This window comes from Apteryx rowi, unplaced genomic scaffold, assembly GCF_003343035.1.
Source record: "Apteryx rowi isolate R43461 unplaced genomic scaffold, aptRow1 scaffold_183, whole genome shotgun sequence".
Lineage (NCBI taxonomy): Eukaryota > Metazoa > Chordata > Aves > Apterygiformes > Apterygidae > Apteryx > Apteryx rowi.
The window spans coordinates 725307-742967 of record NW_020448119.1 but is presented as its reverse complement, the minus strand read 5'-3'; the positions used below and the strand labels follow the sequence as shown (position 1 = coordinate 742967).

The window sequence follows — 17661 nt, the reverse complement described above, 5'->3', positions numbered from 1 at the left end:
TTTATTCCCAGGATCATCTCTGGAAAACATTTTGTAGCTTTTTGTTGGGGATCAGGGCTGAAGATCAGAGATGGATCCAGAGATTCTTCATAAGAAATATTTCCTTGCTGGTAACTCTGTTTCTGTTCTTTTAGATGGTCTGTGAGAGTTTATCCTRTTGTGTGGTGGTCACTCATTTCTACCTACACAATTACTGTGGTGGCATTTGGTGTCTCAGAGACAGAATATTATATTCCAGGCAGTGGGCATGTGAGACCCGGGGATACTGATGCGTGTGCTGTAAGGGTGTTTTTTGTGATGAGTGTGGAGTGGTGATAGGAAGATCTGGTACGTATCTAACTGAACCCTGAGCTTCTGTTCTCAACTGGTATGTGGTTTTGAAACCTGCCACTGCTATTCCAGGCCTGATAAGGCTTCTGTGACAAAAATTTATCCAGGTTTCCCAGCTGCTCCAACTGGTTTGATTAAAAGATAATGGCTCAACCTTAAAAAACTTGTTTTATTCATGTCCTTAGAACTTTAGGGCTACAGTATACATCAGTCTATGACTATAAACTATAATCCTCATATTCATCGCAGTGTTTTTTGTGATTTTTTTTTTTTAAATTTTTGTGCAGAGACCGGTATCTCCTTTCAACTTACTCACTGTAAAAATACTAAGAGTGAAGAATGTCCGGAAGGCAGACCTGCGTGAGTACTTCTGCTATTTTCAGATGTTTCTTGTAGTTCCTTAAAGCAATGAAAATATTTGAAAGTTATTGGCCTTAAATAGTGTAGAAATACCAAGATATGTTGCTGAAAGTTCACAAGACGTATTTTTATTGTGATGTTGAAGCCATGCTTTCTGCTCCTAAATGTGAAGAGGCTAATTCAAGCAAGGTTGATGCATTTTTTCCTCAGGATTTCAGACCTCACTACATAAGACTTATTTCATAGCCCTGTGACATCAGGGCTAGCTGCTCATCAGAAGGCTGCTTTGTACTTTTCAGTAAGAAACCTAAGCTTCCCCACAGAATTCCTGGAGAGAAGATAGGAGAAGACTAAAAATGCAAATGTAAAATCAGTAGTAGTAGGAAAGCTTATGAAATAACAGAAGTACAAGCATGTGCGTTCTATTACAATTGGAGACTCTGTAAATACRCAAGAAGAAATGATAAAATTCAGTATGTCTGGAAATTTTCTTAACCCAGAGTACCAAACAATTTACAAGTCAGAAAAAAAAAATACTAGTGTACTCCTGTGAAAGTCTTAAAAAGAATTTAAGAGTGGAATAGTGAGGGAAAGTGAGAGAAAGATGTGCAAAATAGAGGCTGCAAGGGAAATGTCACAGCTGCATCATGCAACAAGAGTTAACAGTGAAAGGAGCCCAAGATAGAAGAAATCTCCCCAGCAGGGAAGTCTACAGAGTGCTAACGCTATCTGGCCGAGGAGCCCCTTTTAATGACTCACGTTCCCTTTCACAGCAGCCTAGCGAGCATCAGCTTGTTGAATGAGAGTGTAGCAGCAAATTTAAAATGAAAAGCCTCAGATAGAACAGGACTTGCAATGGGTGGAAAGAGCAATTTGTTCACTGGCCAGATGTGAAGCTGTCTCACCCAGAAAAGGAACTGGTTTCATGCTGAGTTTTGAAAAGTTCCAGTCACTGGAGAGATTTTGAATGGTGAAGCTGCTGTGGAAAAGAGGCTAGAAAGGCATGAAAAAAGGCAAAACAATGACAGGGAATAATAAAATTCCAAATCTAAAGACCACAAGAACAAAATGGAAAGATGTAAAATTGAGGAAAAAATRCACAATATTTTCACCAAAACCATGCTGAACGTGGCTCAAAATTGTTTTGGTAGACTCAGAATTTGAAGTAGCACATCACAGTCTCTAAGAAAATCAAGTGTAAATTTTATTTAAGGTATTATTTATTTTGAGATTTTAACCAGTATGGTGGGTCAAGGGGTAGARGGAAACTGTATCTGAAGCTGAATTTGGTGGTTGCTGTTCAGAAGAATGCGATTAGAACTTGCAGAAATAGTGCTTACCAGGGAGAGTATTTTTGAATGAATGCTTACTTGTGGTATTCTGTGCTACTTGCTCCTGCATCTTTTGCAATGTAATGCTAGCRTAATTCTGTATTGGTTATCTCTTATTTTCCAGCATTGTAGAATGTGCTACGGTTTGCTGCATACTTTATTTACTCTATAATCTTAATACTTCTTTACTCTAAAAATGACAATCCAACTTCTTTTTTAGAATATTTATAATATTATCATATTTCATTTTGAAAATGGGATTCGATTCATTAGATGAAGTGAGAAAGCCTTATAAAATGTAAAGTTCTGGATTTCTTAGAGATTGAAGACCTGTCTACACATACAGAAACATACGCTTAGTTGTGGGATTATAGTTGCATGCACTCACTTTTATTTCACAAAAAACAGACATTTAAATGCCTAAGTGGTGATTTCCATGAACCAAATATGTGATCTGAGCAGGCAGACACTGCAATTGCGTCTGCAAACCTGCATGCACAGTTGTGTATGCATTTGTGTACTCCAGCAGGCTGGCTGTGTATGCCGCAGTTCACTGTGATTGTCCTCTTCAGAACAAATTGCTCACAATTGCTCCTTACTACAGTGAATAATAAATTCTTTCTTCCTGAAGCCTCCTGGTTTATCTGCAACAATGTATTACCTTACTTCCTTGTGCTCTGATCTTGGGAACAGATGAACAGCTTCCTTATCTTTATCCCCTTGGCACGCAACAAGTTCAGAATTTGGGGTTGGCTTCCCAGGGATTTGTTTAGAGTGGTTTTGGCAGAGAGATTTGAAAACTCKCCAGCAAAAGTATTTTCTCAACAGAAAATTTATTTTCTGAGGAAACCTGTTTTATTGTAAAAATATTCATATTTTTTTTGTCTGCAATAGGAAGGATATGGCAGACAGGCTTTACATTTTCTGAGACTTTAAAATGATATTTTCTCAAAACACCAGTGTTTTCAACTGCRGGAAAAATACCCCTTTTTTGGCTGGTTGTAATGGTCACAATATGCTGCTTGTTAGAATTCTGAGTTAAGATTTTATTCCTGTGGCTCAGCTTTTCTACTTTTCTGATTAAACTGGTGTTTCCTATTTCAATGTGTTTTTCGTATTTTCTTGTTAATGAAGTGTTTCTGCTTAATTTATTTAAATGAATCTTTTTTCTCACACTTTGATTCTCACATTCTTATTTACCACTGAAAAATAAATATGCTTTAGAAATATTTATCCCTACTGTTGTTCCAAAGTAAGATAATTTTAATAGATTTAGGTATATGCCTGGAAATCTAGACCATCTTTTGGACCCTGATACTGACTGCATTATGGGATCTTGGGCAAGTCATTCAAGTTTTCTCAGTGTACTTATTTATGTCACAGTGTCAATGTAAGGATTAATTCATCAATGGGTGTCAAATTCTTTCAAAATGGAAGTTCTAGCATTAATCACCATTAATCAGTTACATTTTCATTGCCTACACTTGTGCCTCTGCCAAGTATCTGATTGGTCAATATTGGCTATGGGCATTTTCTGGGAGCATTTTTCTTCCCACAGTCATCACCAAGGTGTTACTGATTGTGATAGTATGATTACTACATGATAAAGGTAAAGCTTGGGAAAAATACGGCTAGTAGAAAAATCTAAATCTGTAGCCATTTATAAAAGATAAAGAGGAAATACATGAAGAAAATTGTACTTAACACCACATAATAACACTGTTACAGATTTTGCGCATGATGCAGGAATTAATTATGAGTTGAATTGTTTGACTACTWCTGACTCACAAGGTTCTGGTGAGAAACAGATGACAGGTTAAGCACTACTAAGGTGAAATAGGGAGAGCATGTTTTGCATTAAACATATGAGACAAATTCTATCTGTAGACAGACACCTGTATTGTGCATATGTAAGTCTCCCTCCCTGGAGATTCTCCCTCAAAATGTGAGGGGTCAAAATATGGAAGGAGCTGATGCCTTTGGTGGCACTTGCAGCTTCCTCTCCCAGACATGAGTGAGAGCAGGGTTTTTCCAACCTGCAGGTAGGACAGTAAGAAACAGCAGGATAAGCAGTAACTTAACATTGGTCYTGAAACTGATTTTGTTTTCCAAAAGACTTTTTGAGAAAGTCAGAACTTCTAAATTTTGTCAAAGACACGAAAGAATTTCTGTTGAAAGTTGCACATTCTGATAAGGAAAAACAACCTTTTTGGCTTTGACAGGGCAGCATTTTGCTTTTTGGCAGAAATTCTTCATTTAAACCAGCTCTTGGCTAAAGGCTTCCACCGAGCTAAGATACTGAATCTGGGGAGGAAATGCTGGAAGACTAGTATCTCTCCAGCCCATGTTGAAGGTTGTGAGGTGGGTTGCCTGAGCTACAGAGGAGCCGTCCTAGGAGTGACATGATTGCATGTGGGAGAAGGTGCATGCTGATAGATACTCTCATGTGTTTGCAGCATTAACTTATTCCCTCCCCCAATCATTTGGACCATCATGAATATATAGCTATATACAGCATTGATAGGTGTGCATGTACTGCATGTGGAATACAGTTTTTTTCCAATAAGAAGTAACATTTTAAAAGGAAAATAAGTCTGATTAAAAGTATAAAAGTGGGAATGAGCATGACAAATATGTGAAGATGTTTTCTGTTTTCCACTAAATGACTCATTGTATTATTTACTCCTTAGTTTGTATATTTTAGGAAGAAATCCCCTCTGTGTTATCTCTGTCTTATTAGGGTTAGATGTGTACACTGCAATAATCCTTTCACTCGCTATAATGTCAGTCTCTGTTTACCTTTTCTTTATACAGTCACCCTGTCAGATTGCTATGTGACGCTGTGGCTGCCTACTGCCTCAACTGAAAAGGTCCGGACCAGAACCATCAGGAACTCCAAGAACCCAGTCTGGAACGAAGCTTTCTGCTATAAGATTGATCGCCGAATCAAGGTAATGAAGATAAACTCTTTTCACCATTCACCATCTCCAGATAGTGAATAGATAATGCACCATCTACACTAAACCAGAAGGAATTTGGTTAGTCTCCAAACACTTCAAATGCTAAAGATTCCTCAGAAAATAAGGTCACTTGCATCCTCTCCGGTATTGTTCTGTTCCACTTATTGGTTATTTGAACATTTACTTTTCTGAAGCAGCAAGAAGCAATTAAATTCCCTGCAGACTATGGCCTCACTATTCTATTCCCAGTCTTGTCATGTACAAGTAAGACCCGACGTAAAGATCACATTAAAATTACAGTAAGGTAAATTAGTTCTAGGTATGGTGGAAAGGAAATCTTTTAAACCTTTTTGTGTGCGTGTCTGTGTTTTATACACTTGGAGAGAGCCAATGGCCATACAACAAATACAGAAACATGTAATACACCTAATTATCACAAATTTGTGAATGTTCCATATGCCCTGCCCATCTTGTTTCATGTCCCCAAGCACATAGTCTATCATCTCAAGTCCCAGGGCAAATGTGAGGTGAAGCTACTTTATTTTCCTGTCATCTTGTCAGAGAAATGTTCCCTTCCCCTAATAAAATTAGGCAACCTGAGCTCTGCGATAGACAAGCCCCCTTCTTTTTGTATGTACAGTGATCATAAGTGTAAAGTTTAATACTCCCAAATCTTTCCCCTTCTTTTCTATTTTACCTGTTCCTCTTTCCCTTGTTCCCTAAAACTGCAGACTAAACATGCCTTTTTCTTGAGATTTTTCTGCCTTATGGAGCTCTTTGAAAGATTGGATAGAGGTCTGAGAAATTCTTAACCTCATTTTGCAGAATGTGCTGGAGCTAAAAGTCTGTGATGAAGACACGATCACCAGGGATGATGAACTCTGCACAGTTCTCTTTGACATAGATAAACTCACTGTAGGACGTACTGTTCGGGTGAAGTTTCAGCTGAATCCACAGGTGAGCAATGAAATCAGTGAGAACCAACACAACTTCTTTTTACCACCTAAATACATCCTTGTACAGTGTTTCRTTATAGGAAAAATCTACCTGAAATTTTATTTTGTTGCTATTATAAGACAGACTGTGGTCTATTATAAGAAAGATCCCTGTGGTCCATTCTAGGTTCTTTGGTGGGGTGGGGTGGAATCTGTTATTAACAATTCAGGGTGGAATCACCTAGAAATAATTACCCTGATGGCATCATTCAGGATATTTCTGTCATGGTTTGTTAGCTGTTGGCTTGGGTTCTGAATTCTTAGCCAGGAATATAAAAGTTGCTAATTTTCTAGTACTGGGAATTTAATTCTAAGAAAGGACTGATTTAACAGAATAGCCATTTCCCAAGTCTGTGTGCTCATATAGCACTTAGGTTTCAAAATACTGATTTTAGCAACTTTTTTTTCAGTATCTGAAAGTTTAGTAACTTCAGATGGCACCATGGTTTCTTTTTTGCAAATTATTCAGGGAATTTTCCAAGTGCTATCCTAAATACGTATTTTACAAATGATATGTAATAAATGTGGTGAAAGCTATTAACAGAAATAAGTGATATGCCTTTCTTTCTCTTCTTCCCCTTTTTCAGGCACGTGAGGAGCTGGAGGTGGAGTTCACATTGCAGAACACGTGAGTAGAATCCTAAATTTTATATAAACTTGTATTCAGTAGAAAAATAATCTGGAAACTTGGTTCATCTGTGATAGTGCTTTCTCTGAAAGCATTATCTAGATCTTTCCATTCAAGTCCAGTAAGTTGCCATTTGGAATTCCAGAATACACAYTTTTAGATTTTAAATATCTGAAAATGTTATTTTTACCCAGTTTGACTGCTCCCTGCTGGGCACCTGCTTCCTCAGGTGCTGTCTTTGCCATTAGATTTATATGCGACTACAGTATCAGTCTCGGCTGGGAGAAGAGCTAAATATTCTGCATAAAGAAAGGAGCAAAGATCACTGGGGGGGCCTGAGGGCTGAGGAACCAGAAAAACTGGAGGAGCATCATCAACTTCACTTGGTAGGCTTGAAAGCTGTTGGTGGAGCTCAGGTGTTAGGGGACATGTTAGCTTCAGCTAATTAACACTGTGGAGAAATCTGGGAATCTGTTATTCTAATTGGAGAGGGAGTCTGATGGAGAATGATGGGTATTCTAGTCCATCCCCATAATAAGCTTTATGACTCTGAGGAAGTTATTTGAAAGGATTGCTGTTAGCAATTTGATCCATGTTATTGGACTGAAAATGTTGTGCCGTTGGGACCTCTTTAAGGCATTTGGGACACTTCAGAAGGCCTAGCATGATAGTATATTGGTGGAGAGTTTGAACAGTGTGTTTATTCCTAACAGAAGGATAAATTAAGAATTGCTGGAGAAAAGGCAATACCTCAATGTTATGAATGGAGAAAGATCTCCTAGGGTTCACAAGCAAAAAGCCATCAAAGTTAACAGAGCAGCCCCAGAATCTCCTATTACAACCCCTGGAAAGTCACCAGTATGGACGGTTTATGCTGTTTACTGTGCATGAAAACTGGCAGAAGGCTCTGTATCAGCAGAATAAATGTGGTGCCTATCACAGCTTAAGAGTGCCCTGAAATCCAAAATGGTAATGGGGAATGGAACTCCAGGAGATGTCCCAAATAGCCTATCTACAGTCTTTCTTTCCCTGCAAGTTAGAGAATGGCTTATGGAGCTTGTACTTGGTAATCCTGCTTGTTGATGAAGGAGGTCCAGGCAGGTTGTCTGGCCTGAGTATTATGCACTGGTAGGCTTGCATACAGAGATGAAGGCTGGAATCCATCTCAGGATATGCAGGCGCCGGTTCTGTGTCAAACGGTTCTGCTGCACCTTGCAGCTAGGTGCCTCTCACTGGGGGCATGCTCAATAGATAGAGATTTAGCAACTTCTTCTGATTCTGAGCAAGACTTTTGCTGGTCTGAAGATGATGGTGGAGACTGCACAAATAAGMAGGATCCTTGACAGAACCATAGTCATGGGTCAGTAGCTACAACAAGAATACTTGTGAMCCATTTTTTTTTTCGTTCATAGAATGTGATACCTTAGTGACTAACGTAATATTTGTGGCCTGAAGAAATCCATGCACAAAGGGAAGACTTTGCTGCATCATAAGGCAGTCAGGTCAGGGAATGTAACTCTAAGGGTTCCAGCAGGTTGCATAAAAAGCAAGACTCTTCTCTAAGGAAATGAGTTTTGTGTTGGAAAGTGGATAAACATTTCCCCTCCTCTCTCATTTGCATTTCTTGCATATGCGTGTGAGTTAGTGCTGTTCTGCCCATCAGCCAAGTCTGGAATAAAGGTGCAACTACAGCTGGGTTAATTAAAAATTTTTTTCTGGAGAACTTTTCATGATCTATGATCTTGGAGGAGATTGAGAGGGTTTTTTCTCCTCAACATAGGAAAACCTGACATAAGGAATAATAAAATAAAGGGTTTGAGGACCAAAATTAGAGACCATGTCTTGCATTACTTGTGATAGGTCATGGAAAGGTCTGAAAGCCTGAACTGAAGTAGATGAGATGAGTCACCAGAAAGCTATGTACCAACCCTACCTCTCAAGTTTAACAAGCTCAGCAGGTTTTGACAAAGGAGCAGAGCCCAAGTGGCCAGACAGGAAATCTCACTGGTCCAGAAAGGCGAGCACTGGAAATAATATCCACTTTGGAAGAAGAGCTGGCTACTTCTCACATTGACAGGAATACCCAGATGGAGAATTTCAATCAGGAAAAAATGTGGACATTACACTGTGGAAAGATGGATGTATGTTACTGACTCTGGTTCCCTATTAAGATGCTGAACTGCTGTAGTACTGGCAGAGACAGAAAATGAGACTACTTTGCTGAAGGGAAACTGAAGAAGCCAAGCTCTATAAATTGAGATTTGACTGTTGAAGTCTGTAAGGAAAACTGGTTGCTGCTGAACCAAACCCATAGAGGGGGCACAATGAAGCCSCAGGGAAAACCACTGAGGAAAAGATTTCTTCAGAAAGAAATCACCAGATATCTGGTGATCTGAGAAACAATTAGAAGACTGTTTAAGTTCCTCTTCCCATAACTCTTAAAGAAGCCATTTTAATAAATTAAGCTATCCTGAAGGCACTGCTGGGCTGGAGAAGAGTTGGCAGAGTTTAGAAATAATTTTAAGTGGGTGAGAGCCAACCATAGTGCTAACAAGGGGCACAGCTAACCATATGGGACAGTTTCTACAAGTCTGATACTGTGATGGGAACAATGAGAACAGAATTTTTTTTAGGTAAATATGGCATCTTCTCTGAAAATGTAATTATAATCCCCCTGACATTTTGTCTAAAGCAGTTTACTACCTTTTACTTCCCCATCTTCAGTCCAGGTCCTACTGATTACCAGTCGGAAAACTTATTATATCAGCCTGTTCTTTCTTTTCAGCACTTCAGATATCATACATGAAGTGTAACCCTAGGCCAAGAAAGTTTCCTGGGTTGCACCTACAACGGTAGCTTTGTCACGCTCATATTTTGTTGACCTCACTGCAAAGATTGTATTTTGGGTTACTTTTACCAAAGTACATTATAAATATTTGCTCCTGAATTACCAGTGGGCTGTACAAAATTTGGTTCTTGCATTCGTTCCAGTTATCTTGGATTTAAAATGGAAGAAAACTGTCATTTTGGTAGTTTGTTTTCCACAACTGCAAGATGAGTGCCATGCCTAGTTTTGCCTCACTCTTACGCCATTGYCTGCAGTAACTACAAACGTACACCTCCTTGCTGCCACTACCTGTGGCAGGCTCTGAGAACCCGATATTTGATCTTAACAACACAGACAGGAAGGCACGTTCCTTCCTCCAAGTGCCTTTTCACCAGCAACTGAGCCAAGGGATTGCAAACACCTGCCCAGTGTTTTTTAGGCCCATAACATGAGCCCAGCTGGCGTGAGAGCTGCTGCCCTTGAGCAGCAGTGACAGAAAAGGTAAGTCTGTTGTACACAGGTTGCTCATTTGTATATTTCAGTGTTTTTTGTGTTATTCTGTGATTTTTTTTTCYAAGGGTAATGTGGACTCTCCCCCTTGTGTTTCCCCTGGTAGTGTCCAGCAACAGAACGAGCCTTTACGAGTTGCTGAGGGGACGGGATCCCGCTGGACTAGGTGGCTTCGCTCGCTCAACATCCCCCTTCCGTCTGACTTTTACTGAAGCCTGAACCCTAATATTAAGTGGCCACAAAGGGACTTCTAATGAACTAAAAGGTACTTTGAATTTCCAAGGGAGCTGGAGGGGTTCAAGGGGGCCAGGGTATTGCTGGCTCTGCTGATCATCTTTTTGGCCTCTTCCTGTCTTTCAGATGTCCCAAGTTGAGGAATTTCATCTGAAATAATACCTAGAAGAATGAAGGACTATTCTCATACAACCTTTCATCTCAATTCCCCTTCCCTTTTCTTTTTTTCAAATGTGAAATTGTTTAAAACAAAGCCCCCACACAAATGTAAATAGATGTACAAAAAGTTGTATAAAATTTTAATGTTAATTATTGAAATATGGCAAAAGCATGATTTTTAGAAAATAAAAATCTTTTTCTTTCTGTAGTTCTGCTGTATTCTTTTGAAAAATTCCCCCTGCGTTTATGGGGAGCAGCAGATCATACCAGTAGTTTGGTTTGGGCACTGTTGAGGAAACTCTTAGACTGGGCTGAGGCTTGATCCATTTGGGGGCTAGTGTACTGTTTATATTTACATTTGTGACAGGAAATCACAYGGCCTGAAGGAGTTCTTATGGTAAAAGTTTTAAGTCAAGGAAGAGCATAGCCAAAGTGTCTTTGAGGCTAATACAGTTTTCTTGTTTTTCAAAAATGTTTCTCTTTCAGTGTTGAGAGACAGTGGGTCTTTCTGTGATTCTTTTCTGTTTTCATAAAACAATGGCACTTGCAGGAGATGAGAAACAAGTGATCTTGGAATAAGCTGTCTCTGTGTCTGTTTTGGACCACAGAGATTTTACACCATCATCCATGTTTCTCTCTGTGTAACCTGGAACAGGAATCAAGTTGTCAGAAAACTCAGAAAAGTAGCCTATGTGGAAGCCACGTAGTGTGGCTACTTCCTGCTAAGAGGAAGCTGGATCTGACGTGAAAGAATTAAAATGTATACATTTTTATCCAGAAATCTAGATTCCCTAGTACTGTGAAACAGAGCACATTTGCTTACTCTAAATATGAACTATAATGTGAGAATCTGCGCAACTGTAACTTCCCCTATACAATATTAACTGTTTCATTACAAGCCAGCCAAGATGCATGCTGATCTAGCAAGGAAGAAAAGATGGTTCGGCCTATATCAGGCATTGTAGAGGCACAGGATGGGAAGTGATCCTGTAGGTCACTGAGTCCACCACAGTCTTAGGCACCCGTGCAACCTATGATTAGGATCCCCAGGAACTCTGTTCCTGGTTTTCACTGCTGCAGGCTGCAACATGCTCCCAAATTCTCATAGGAAGACTGAGACCTTCAGTACAAAAGGCCGGAAACCGCAAACTGCAATAGGCTTCAAGGAGTGGACAGGAGTGTTAGTATATGTAATGTGGGCTGTGTAGTATCAGGATGTTTGTTAGGGAAATTTCCAGCTAATCCTAAGAAGTGGACTTACCCAGTGCTCCAGAGGTAGGCAAAATATTCAAAGGTCCCTGCCAATCTGAACAGTAAGAGCTCCTCTGCACTGAGCTCAGCTTCATGTCTCTAGCTACAGCTGATTTCCAAAGCTTCAGAGAAAGGTGAGTGCTTTCCCTCTTCTTAAAAGAAGTGTGCATGTCAACAGGGGGAAAAAAAGACATCTTTCTGGTCTGGGCTGTGACCAGCAGAAGCCCTGAGACACAGGATAATAAGAGTTCAGACCACAGTGCAGGGTGTAGCCAACAGCTGGGCTTCCTTATGGCAGTAGCAGCAAGGCTGATACCTGAAGGCTGATAGCACCTCAGCCATCAGTGTTTAATGCTTGTATCATCCTTGCTCTTCCTAGGAGCTTACCAAGCTGTCTTGTGCAATGGTGAAAGGTCTGTAGTGTTCTTCCACCCTGTTTGAAGGTCATGCCTTAGACCGTCTCATTATCCATCTAACTTTATACTTTGCCATTACCAGTAACTCAAATAATACTGCACTCTCCTGGATATTTACCTCCATAAAGAGACATTTTTTCCTGTCTTTCCACCTCAATGTCAGCAGGCTAGGCAAGTTGAGATCTTTTAATATCCACCCATACTGTTTATCTGCTCCCCTTAATTTTTTTTAATAAAGTGTTTGAGAGCTGTCACACCATGTGACACGTAATGCTATAACTTTTTGACTATAAAAAAATAAGTAAGTGCAGAATTTTGGGTCTGGAAGAAATCTTGAATGATAACTGAATCCAGTTCCCTGCAGGGAGGTAGGAACACTGAATACATTTTGCCCTGATAGATGTTCTTTGAACTCATTTTTAATACACTTTCAAAAAGAGAAAATCCTACAAAATTCTTAGGTAACTGCTTCCAATCCTTAACAGTCTTTGTCACTGGAAGTTTTTCCTGAGTGTTCTTTGTGGCATTTAGCCAGTTATTTTTCTTATCTTAAAGGAGAACATTGATTTGGAAATTAAACTTCAGACTGTTTATGAAGTTTAGAATTTTGGGAGGAGTCTTTGTCATGGAAAATTTTGCAAAGTTATTTTCCTGTGAGTTTATACTGAAATCTGATAGTGTGTGGTAAATCTTCCCATGGAATGGGAAATAGAAAATATTTAACACAGCCAAGGGTAGATGTAATAGTCTCCAGCTCTCCTCGGAATCATTACATGATTTTTGAAGTGAAAAGCAGGTCTGAAATACCACAGCAGTAAAAAGCCCAGCTTCATATTCTGTCATGAGAGAAGTGCAGAAAAACAGGCCACTCAGACCACCTGCTGGAATTTTGCCTCCTAACAGCCTTAAAGCATGTGTGAATGAGAACAAATATTAAAATTGAAAACATCAAAGTTGGTGGGGGAAAAACGTGTAACTTGTTAACTCATGGGCTTAAATATTTAATCTGAGTTATTCCAACCATGACATTGTATTTTCCATTTTATTTTTCAGTCTGGACTATCCTGATGGCATCATTACTAATGGAGTACTAGTGGTAATGTTCATTTGTTATGATCTTTCCTATGAAATTGTCATATTTTTAGCTGTGGAAACTTTGAGTTGTGTCCCAAAGCCAGTACTGTCAGCCACACTGTTCTACTGAGAAGAACAGTAGTTCTTCTTTAATTGGCATTAAAGATCACTGGTTTCCTATTGCTCCAGGGAAATGACACTTTCTGCCAAAGGCAGGCAACAATACAGCTGTCAGCTATGATGTGCCCCTGCTTTCTGCTATCAGTTTGAATTTCCTACCAATTATTCCTACATTATGCCCAGAACTAGCAGGGGCTAATGAAGAAAGTGATAAAATGCTAATAAAAAGTCCCATACCTCAAGACACCTGTTATTTTGAATACRTTTCACCCTCATCATTTCATTGTCTCTCACTTCCAAGCTGAAGCAGCTCATGAGCTATTGTTCCTCTTTACTTTCCAACCTGGGAAAAATACCGTGTCAGTATTATCATCATGTCATCTAAAGAGATAATAATAGATAATAATGTTACTCATTGATGAACTAGAGGGGTTGGTTGAGAACAGAATGAATCACTCACAGTGACATTCACACTATTCTTTTCTGTCATTTATCCTCTCTCTTATAGGCACGTGAAGTTTCCTGTTTGGAGGTTCGAGTGGATACAGGGAAGCTGAAGCATCAAGCCACAAGTGAGGTTATTGCTTCATTAACCTATTGTTTCTGTGTTGTGATTCAGTCATTATAACAGGAGTTGAAAAATTAATAATCTGTTGTGCATGTTGCCCTAGCTGTGTCCCATGATACTTAGTTTCACCATGCCCCACCTTGCAGAAAGATTATATCAGTCAAAAGTCAAATTATTTAAGTATTTGGTTCCCAGGCAAATCTTAAGTTTATGCAAAAATAATGCTATATGTACTAGAATTAAAAATTTGGAATAAGTTATGTTAGTTATCTTTGTGTTTTGCTTGTTCAAAATGGAAATTAATTAATTTGGATCTTCTTTTAAAATTATCTTATGATTACATTCTTGTATAGAAATCTTCCCTGTATGCTTAATTTGGGTTTGAGTATGTACAAGGTTTCTGTACATTGGATTCTGAAAGAGATTTTGAGCTGCTTGAGCAAAAATAATAAACTTAAGCTCTTGAGTTCAAATGCAAATGTCTGCACAATTTACAAATCACTGCCAAATCAGGCTTTTGCTTGTAAAATTAAGTCCTAGTAAATATAATGAGACTTTTCAATAGCCTTTGTAAGTTCATTTGAATGAGCAGTACCTTGTGTAAAGCTGCTTATGAGGTGAATCTTGAGAAATCATGACTGTTTCTAGATAATTCATGAATGGAAAATTAACCATTTTGAAGCAAATGCTAACAATGGCTGAGTCACATTGTGGGAAGGTTCGGTCTGAAATGTAACTTGGTGGGAAAGATGAGTGACCTAAAATGATATACCTGTTACCCCTAATCTTGCAAAAGAACAGCATAGGATCTCTCTGTGAACACAAAGGCTTTTCTGTGCAAGCAACACAGCCTTTGCGTTGATCAGTTGTTCCAGTTTTGGTGATATGATTATTATTGAGCAGTAGTGACAGAAGGCACACATCAGTCTGCTCGACTTTCATTTAGAAACATTTGGCTATTGTAGCAAATAAGACATACAATAAAATGTACAAGACTGTATCAGAGCAGACTTGCATCAAATAGATCAATCTCCTGTTCCATTTGAATAATCCAAAACTCCTTTATACTGACACTCCTTTAAATCTAAATCGTGGTTTTATTTATTCATGTAAAGCACCTACCAAATAACATTCTGCAGTATTTCAAAAATATGTAATTTCTGCATGTTAATATTTTATACAGGTCCACCAAGATGTTTTATAGTAGATTTTAATCTGCTCTAGACACCCAAAGTCTATTTAATCACCATGGTGTAAGGAAAACTAGACAAAAAGTTTACAGAGTAGAGGTAGATTTTATTTATTAGTTGTATGTGTTTGCTTGGAAGAGTTAAAATTCTTTGTTCCTGTCTCTATATTCAGATCAGGAACTTAAATTTATAGTGAAAGGATCCTATGAAGGAAGCCAGAAGATTTTGCTGGACTCTGACCCCAGCCTTAGGATCCTGGCATTTCATTGTGTCATAAACAACCAGACAAGGCTGGATATGATACTGCCAAAAGAGGTACGTTCCTCTTTTGTACATTATCATTAACTTTAAAGAAATTAGCAGAAGAAATTAATTTAAACAATGAACTGAACTAATCCTCTTTATGGGGGAAGTTCTAGAGATGACAAACCCTTCACTTTCATTTATATCCCTACCACTTTCCACTTTGTTTCAGCTGACAGATAAAAATGAAACAGTGAAAAATGGAGTCCTTTCTTTGCCTCTAAATTTGCTCCCTTTGCAGAAGAAAATAACAGTAGATGAGGTGAGTGCTGTGAACCCTTTGAAACAGTTTTCCAACAGTTATCATGATTATTTTTATCCTACTAGAAATAAAGGTATTGAATAAACAAAATCTCTGTGTAAAATTGTAGAAACATTCATTGAAAATGTTTTAAAAAATTAAAAGTTTGCTGTATTCGATTTTAAGGAAGCAGATGTTAACAGTCATTATAATAATCTGAAAATCATTGTAAACCTGCATACAAAAATTAGTTTTAAGTGGTTTCAAGGAATAAAGATGACTGACATAAGTACATGCATGTCAAAATTTCTTCTTAAATATTGAGGTAACTCTACAGTGGCTAGTAATTAAAAAAAATTCAGAAGACAAGCTTAATTTCATATCTTATCTTGTATATATATTTTGTGTATATATATATATTTATGTATATATAGTGTGTATATATATGTGTGTGTGTATATATATATGGATTAAAAGTGTACTTTCATGTGTAACCTTTTCTCTGGAATGAAGTAACTCATCTGGTTCTTGGTGTTCCTCCTAAGCGTGCCTGCTGCAAGTTAGCATAACATGCAGGCTCCTTGCCCACTAACTGCCCCAAGCAGACAGGCTCATTAGATGAGGGAGAACTTGATTCCAGAACAGGGAGTGAGACTTTGGTTCATCGAACCAAAATAAAGTCCTTAGCCTTTTGAATTATCATTTGAGAACCTGAGCCTTGCCTGAGTTTGAAGGAATGTTTACAAATCTAGTGGTATTTAACTTTATTTCTTGATTTTCTTGATTTCTAGGATCAATCCTTTGACTTGTGTTTGACAGCAAGAAAATGGTAAGATAGCCTCTTCTTGTCCTAGTGTCCAGAATTATTGTAAACTAGTTACCTAGACTTTTTCTGTAGTCAGTGGAGAGAGAAAAACACTCCAAGAGGGTGCTTTATCCTGTGCTCAGATAGGTGTCTAAGGTAAGTCCAAGTCCAAGTGTAGGTGAAGTTCAGAGCATAGGAAAGTTCTGCTTGCTCAATCTCAGCCCAATAACAAACGTAAATCCAACAGAATACAGATATATATAYACACACACACATATATACTATGTATACATATACATATGTACAATGAGAGTGAGTGAGCAAGAGAAAGTGTTGTCTGGGATGTTTAAACATCAGTTTTTTCATCTGACACTAAGAAAAAGTTGTTCGCTTTTAGAAGATCAAGCAAATGACCTTATTTTCTTTTCAAAATTGAACTRTGATGCACCAAATTTGCTGGAGAAACAGAAGTTACTAGTATTAACCCATGAAACATTTGTGCTTGTGAGCTAATGATGAGAAAAATAATCAGAGTTTACAACCACCAGAGGGTGATGTGATCCAGAAGGTTTGGGCAATTTTGAGAATGAGTTTCTCAGTAGCAAGCACATCTATATTTTTGAAGGCACACAAACATGAATTTCCTTTTGTTTGTTTTTTGTACCTTTTTCTGCAAAATCTTTGGCTTGTGCTTCACATTTCTCAGGGGATAAAACTCAGTGTGGCTCCCCATGTGGAAAAAATGGTGGGTGGTCTTATATATTTGTAGGATGAAGCATGTAAATACTTATCTAGAAAACTGTTCAGTGCACAGGTAAAAGGCATCAGAAATCAGCGAAGTTCTGAGGGAGCATAAGGACCTCTTCATACCAGATACCCAGCCAGATCAGGGCTGCGGATTAAAAATTCTTCCCAGAAGAATACATCCTTGGGGGTATTCAAAGTCTGACGGGACATAGCACTGAGCAGCTTGCTCTAGCAGAYCCTGCTCAGAAGCAGGGAGGTTGGACAAGGCAATCTCCAGACGTCCCTTCCAGCCTTGACCCTTCTGTGATTCTGCGTATTTGTTCCTGCTTACATATTGGCACACCACTGTGATACTTATTATGTTTGGGGCTATAATGTAATCAAAACAATCATCAGAAGTCCATGCAGATAGACCACTGCACAGTAAAGACTATTCACTGCACCTGTCACTGCTCCCTAGGGCTGTGCACCTATTTGCTTATGTTAGACAAAGACATGCACCTCTGCAAAGCCTCACAAGTTAGCAGAGTTTCACCAAAGTTTGACCAGGTGGTCAAACTGATACCGTGGAGCTTGTCCTGTAGTTCAAGCTTGATCACACAGCTCATTAGG

At 38.7% G+C, this 17661-nt stretch overlaps 1 protein-coding gene across 1 annotated transcript in view; it reads left to right on the top strand.

The window, feature by feature from the left end:
- LOC112964048 (cytosolic phospholipase A2 epsilon-like) overlaps positions 1-17661 on the top strand; it is a 33130-nt gene that overhangs the window by 5380 nt on the left and 10089 nt on the right. The window contains exons 3-11 of the mRNA XM_026061667.1: positions 618-690; positions 4836-4972; positions 5807-5938; positions 6564-6604; positions 13055-13097; positions 13704-13767; positions 15126-15268; positions 15429-15518; positions 16289-16326. Of these exons, the coding sequence (XP_025917452.1) occupies positions 618-690; positions 4836-4972; positions 5807-5938; positions 6564-6604; positions 13055-13097; positions 13704-13767; positions 15126-15268; positions 15429-15518; positions 16289-16326 (761 nt within the window). The remainder of the gene's footprint in view (positions 1-617; positions 691-4835; positions 4973-5806; positions 5939-6563; positions 6605-13054; positions 13098-13703; positions 13768-15125; positions 15269-15428; positions 15519-16288; positions 16327-17661) is intronic.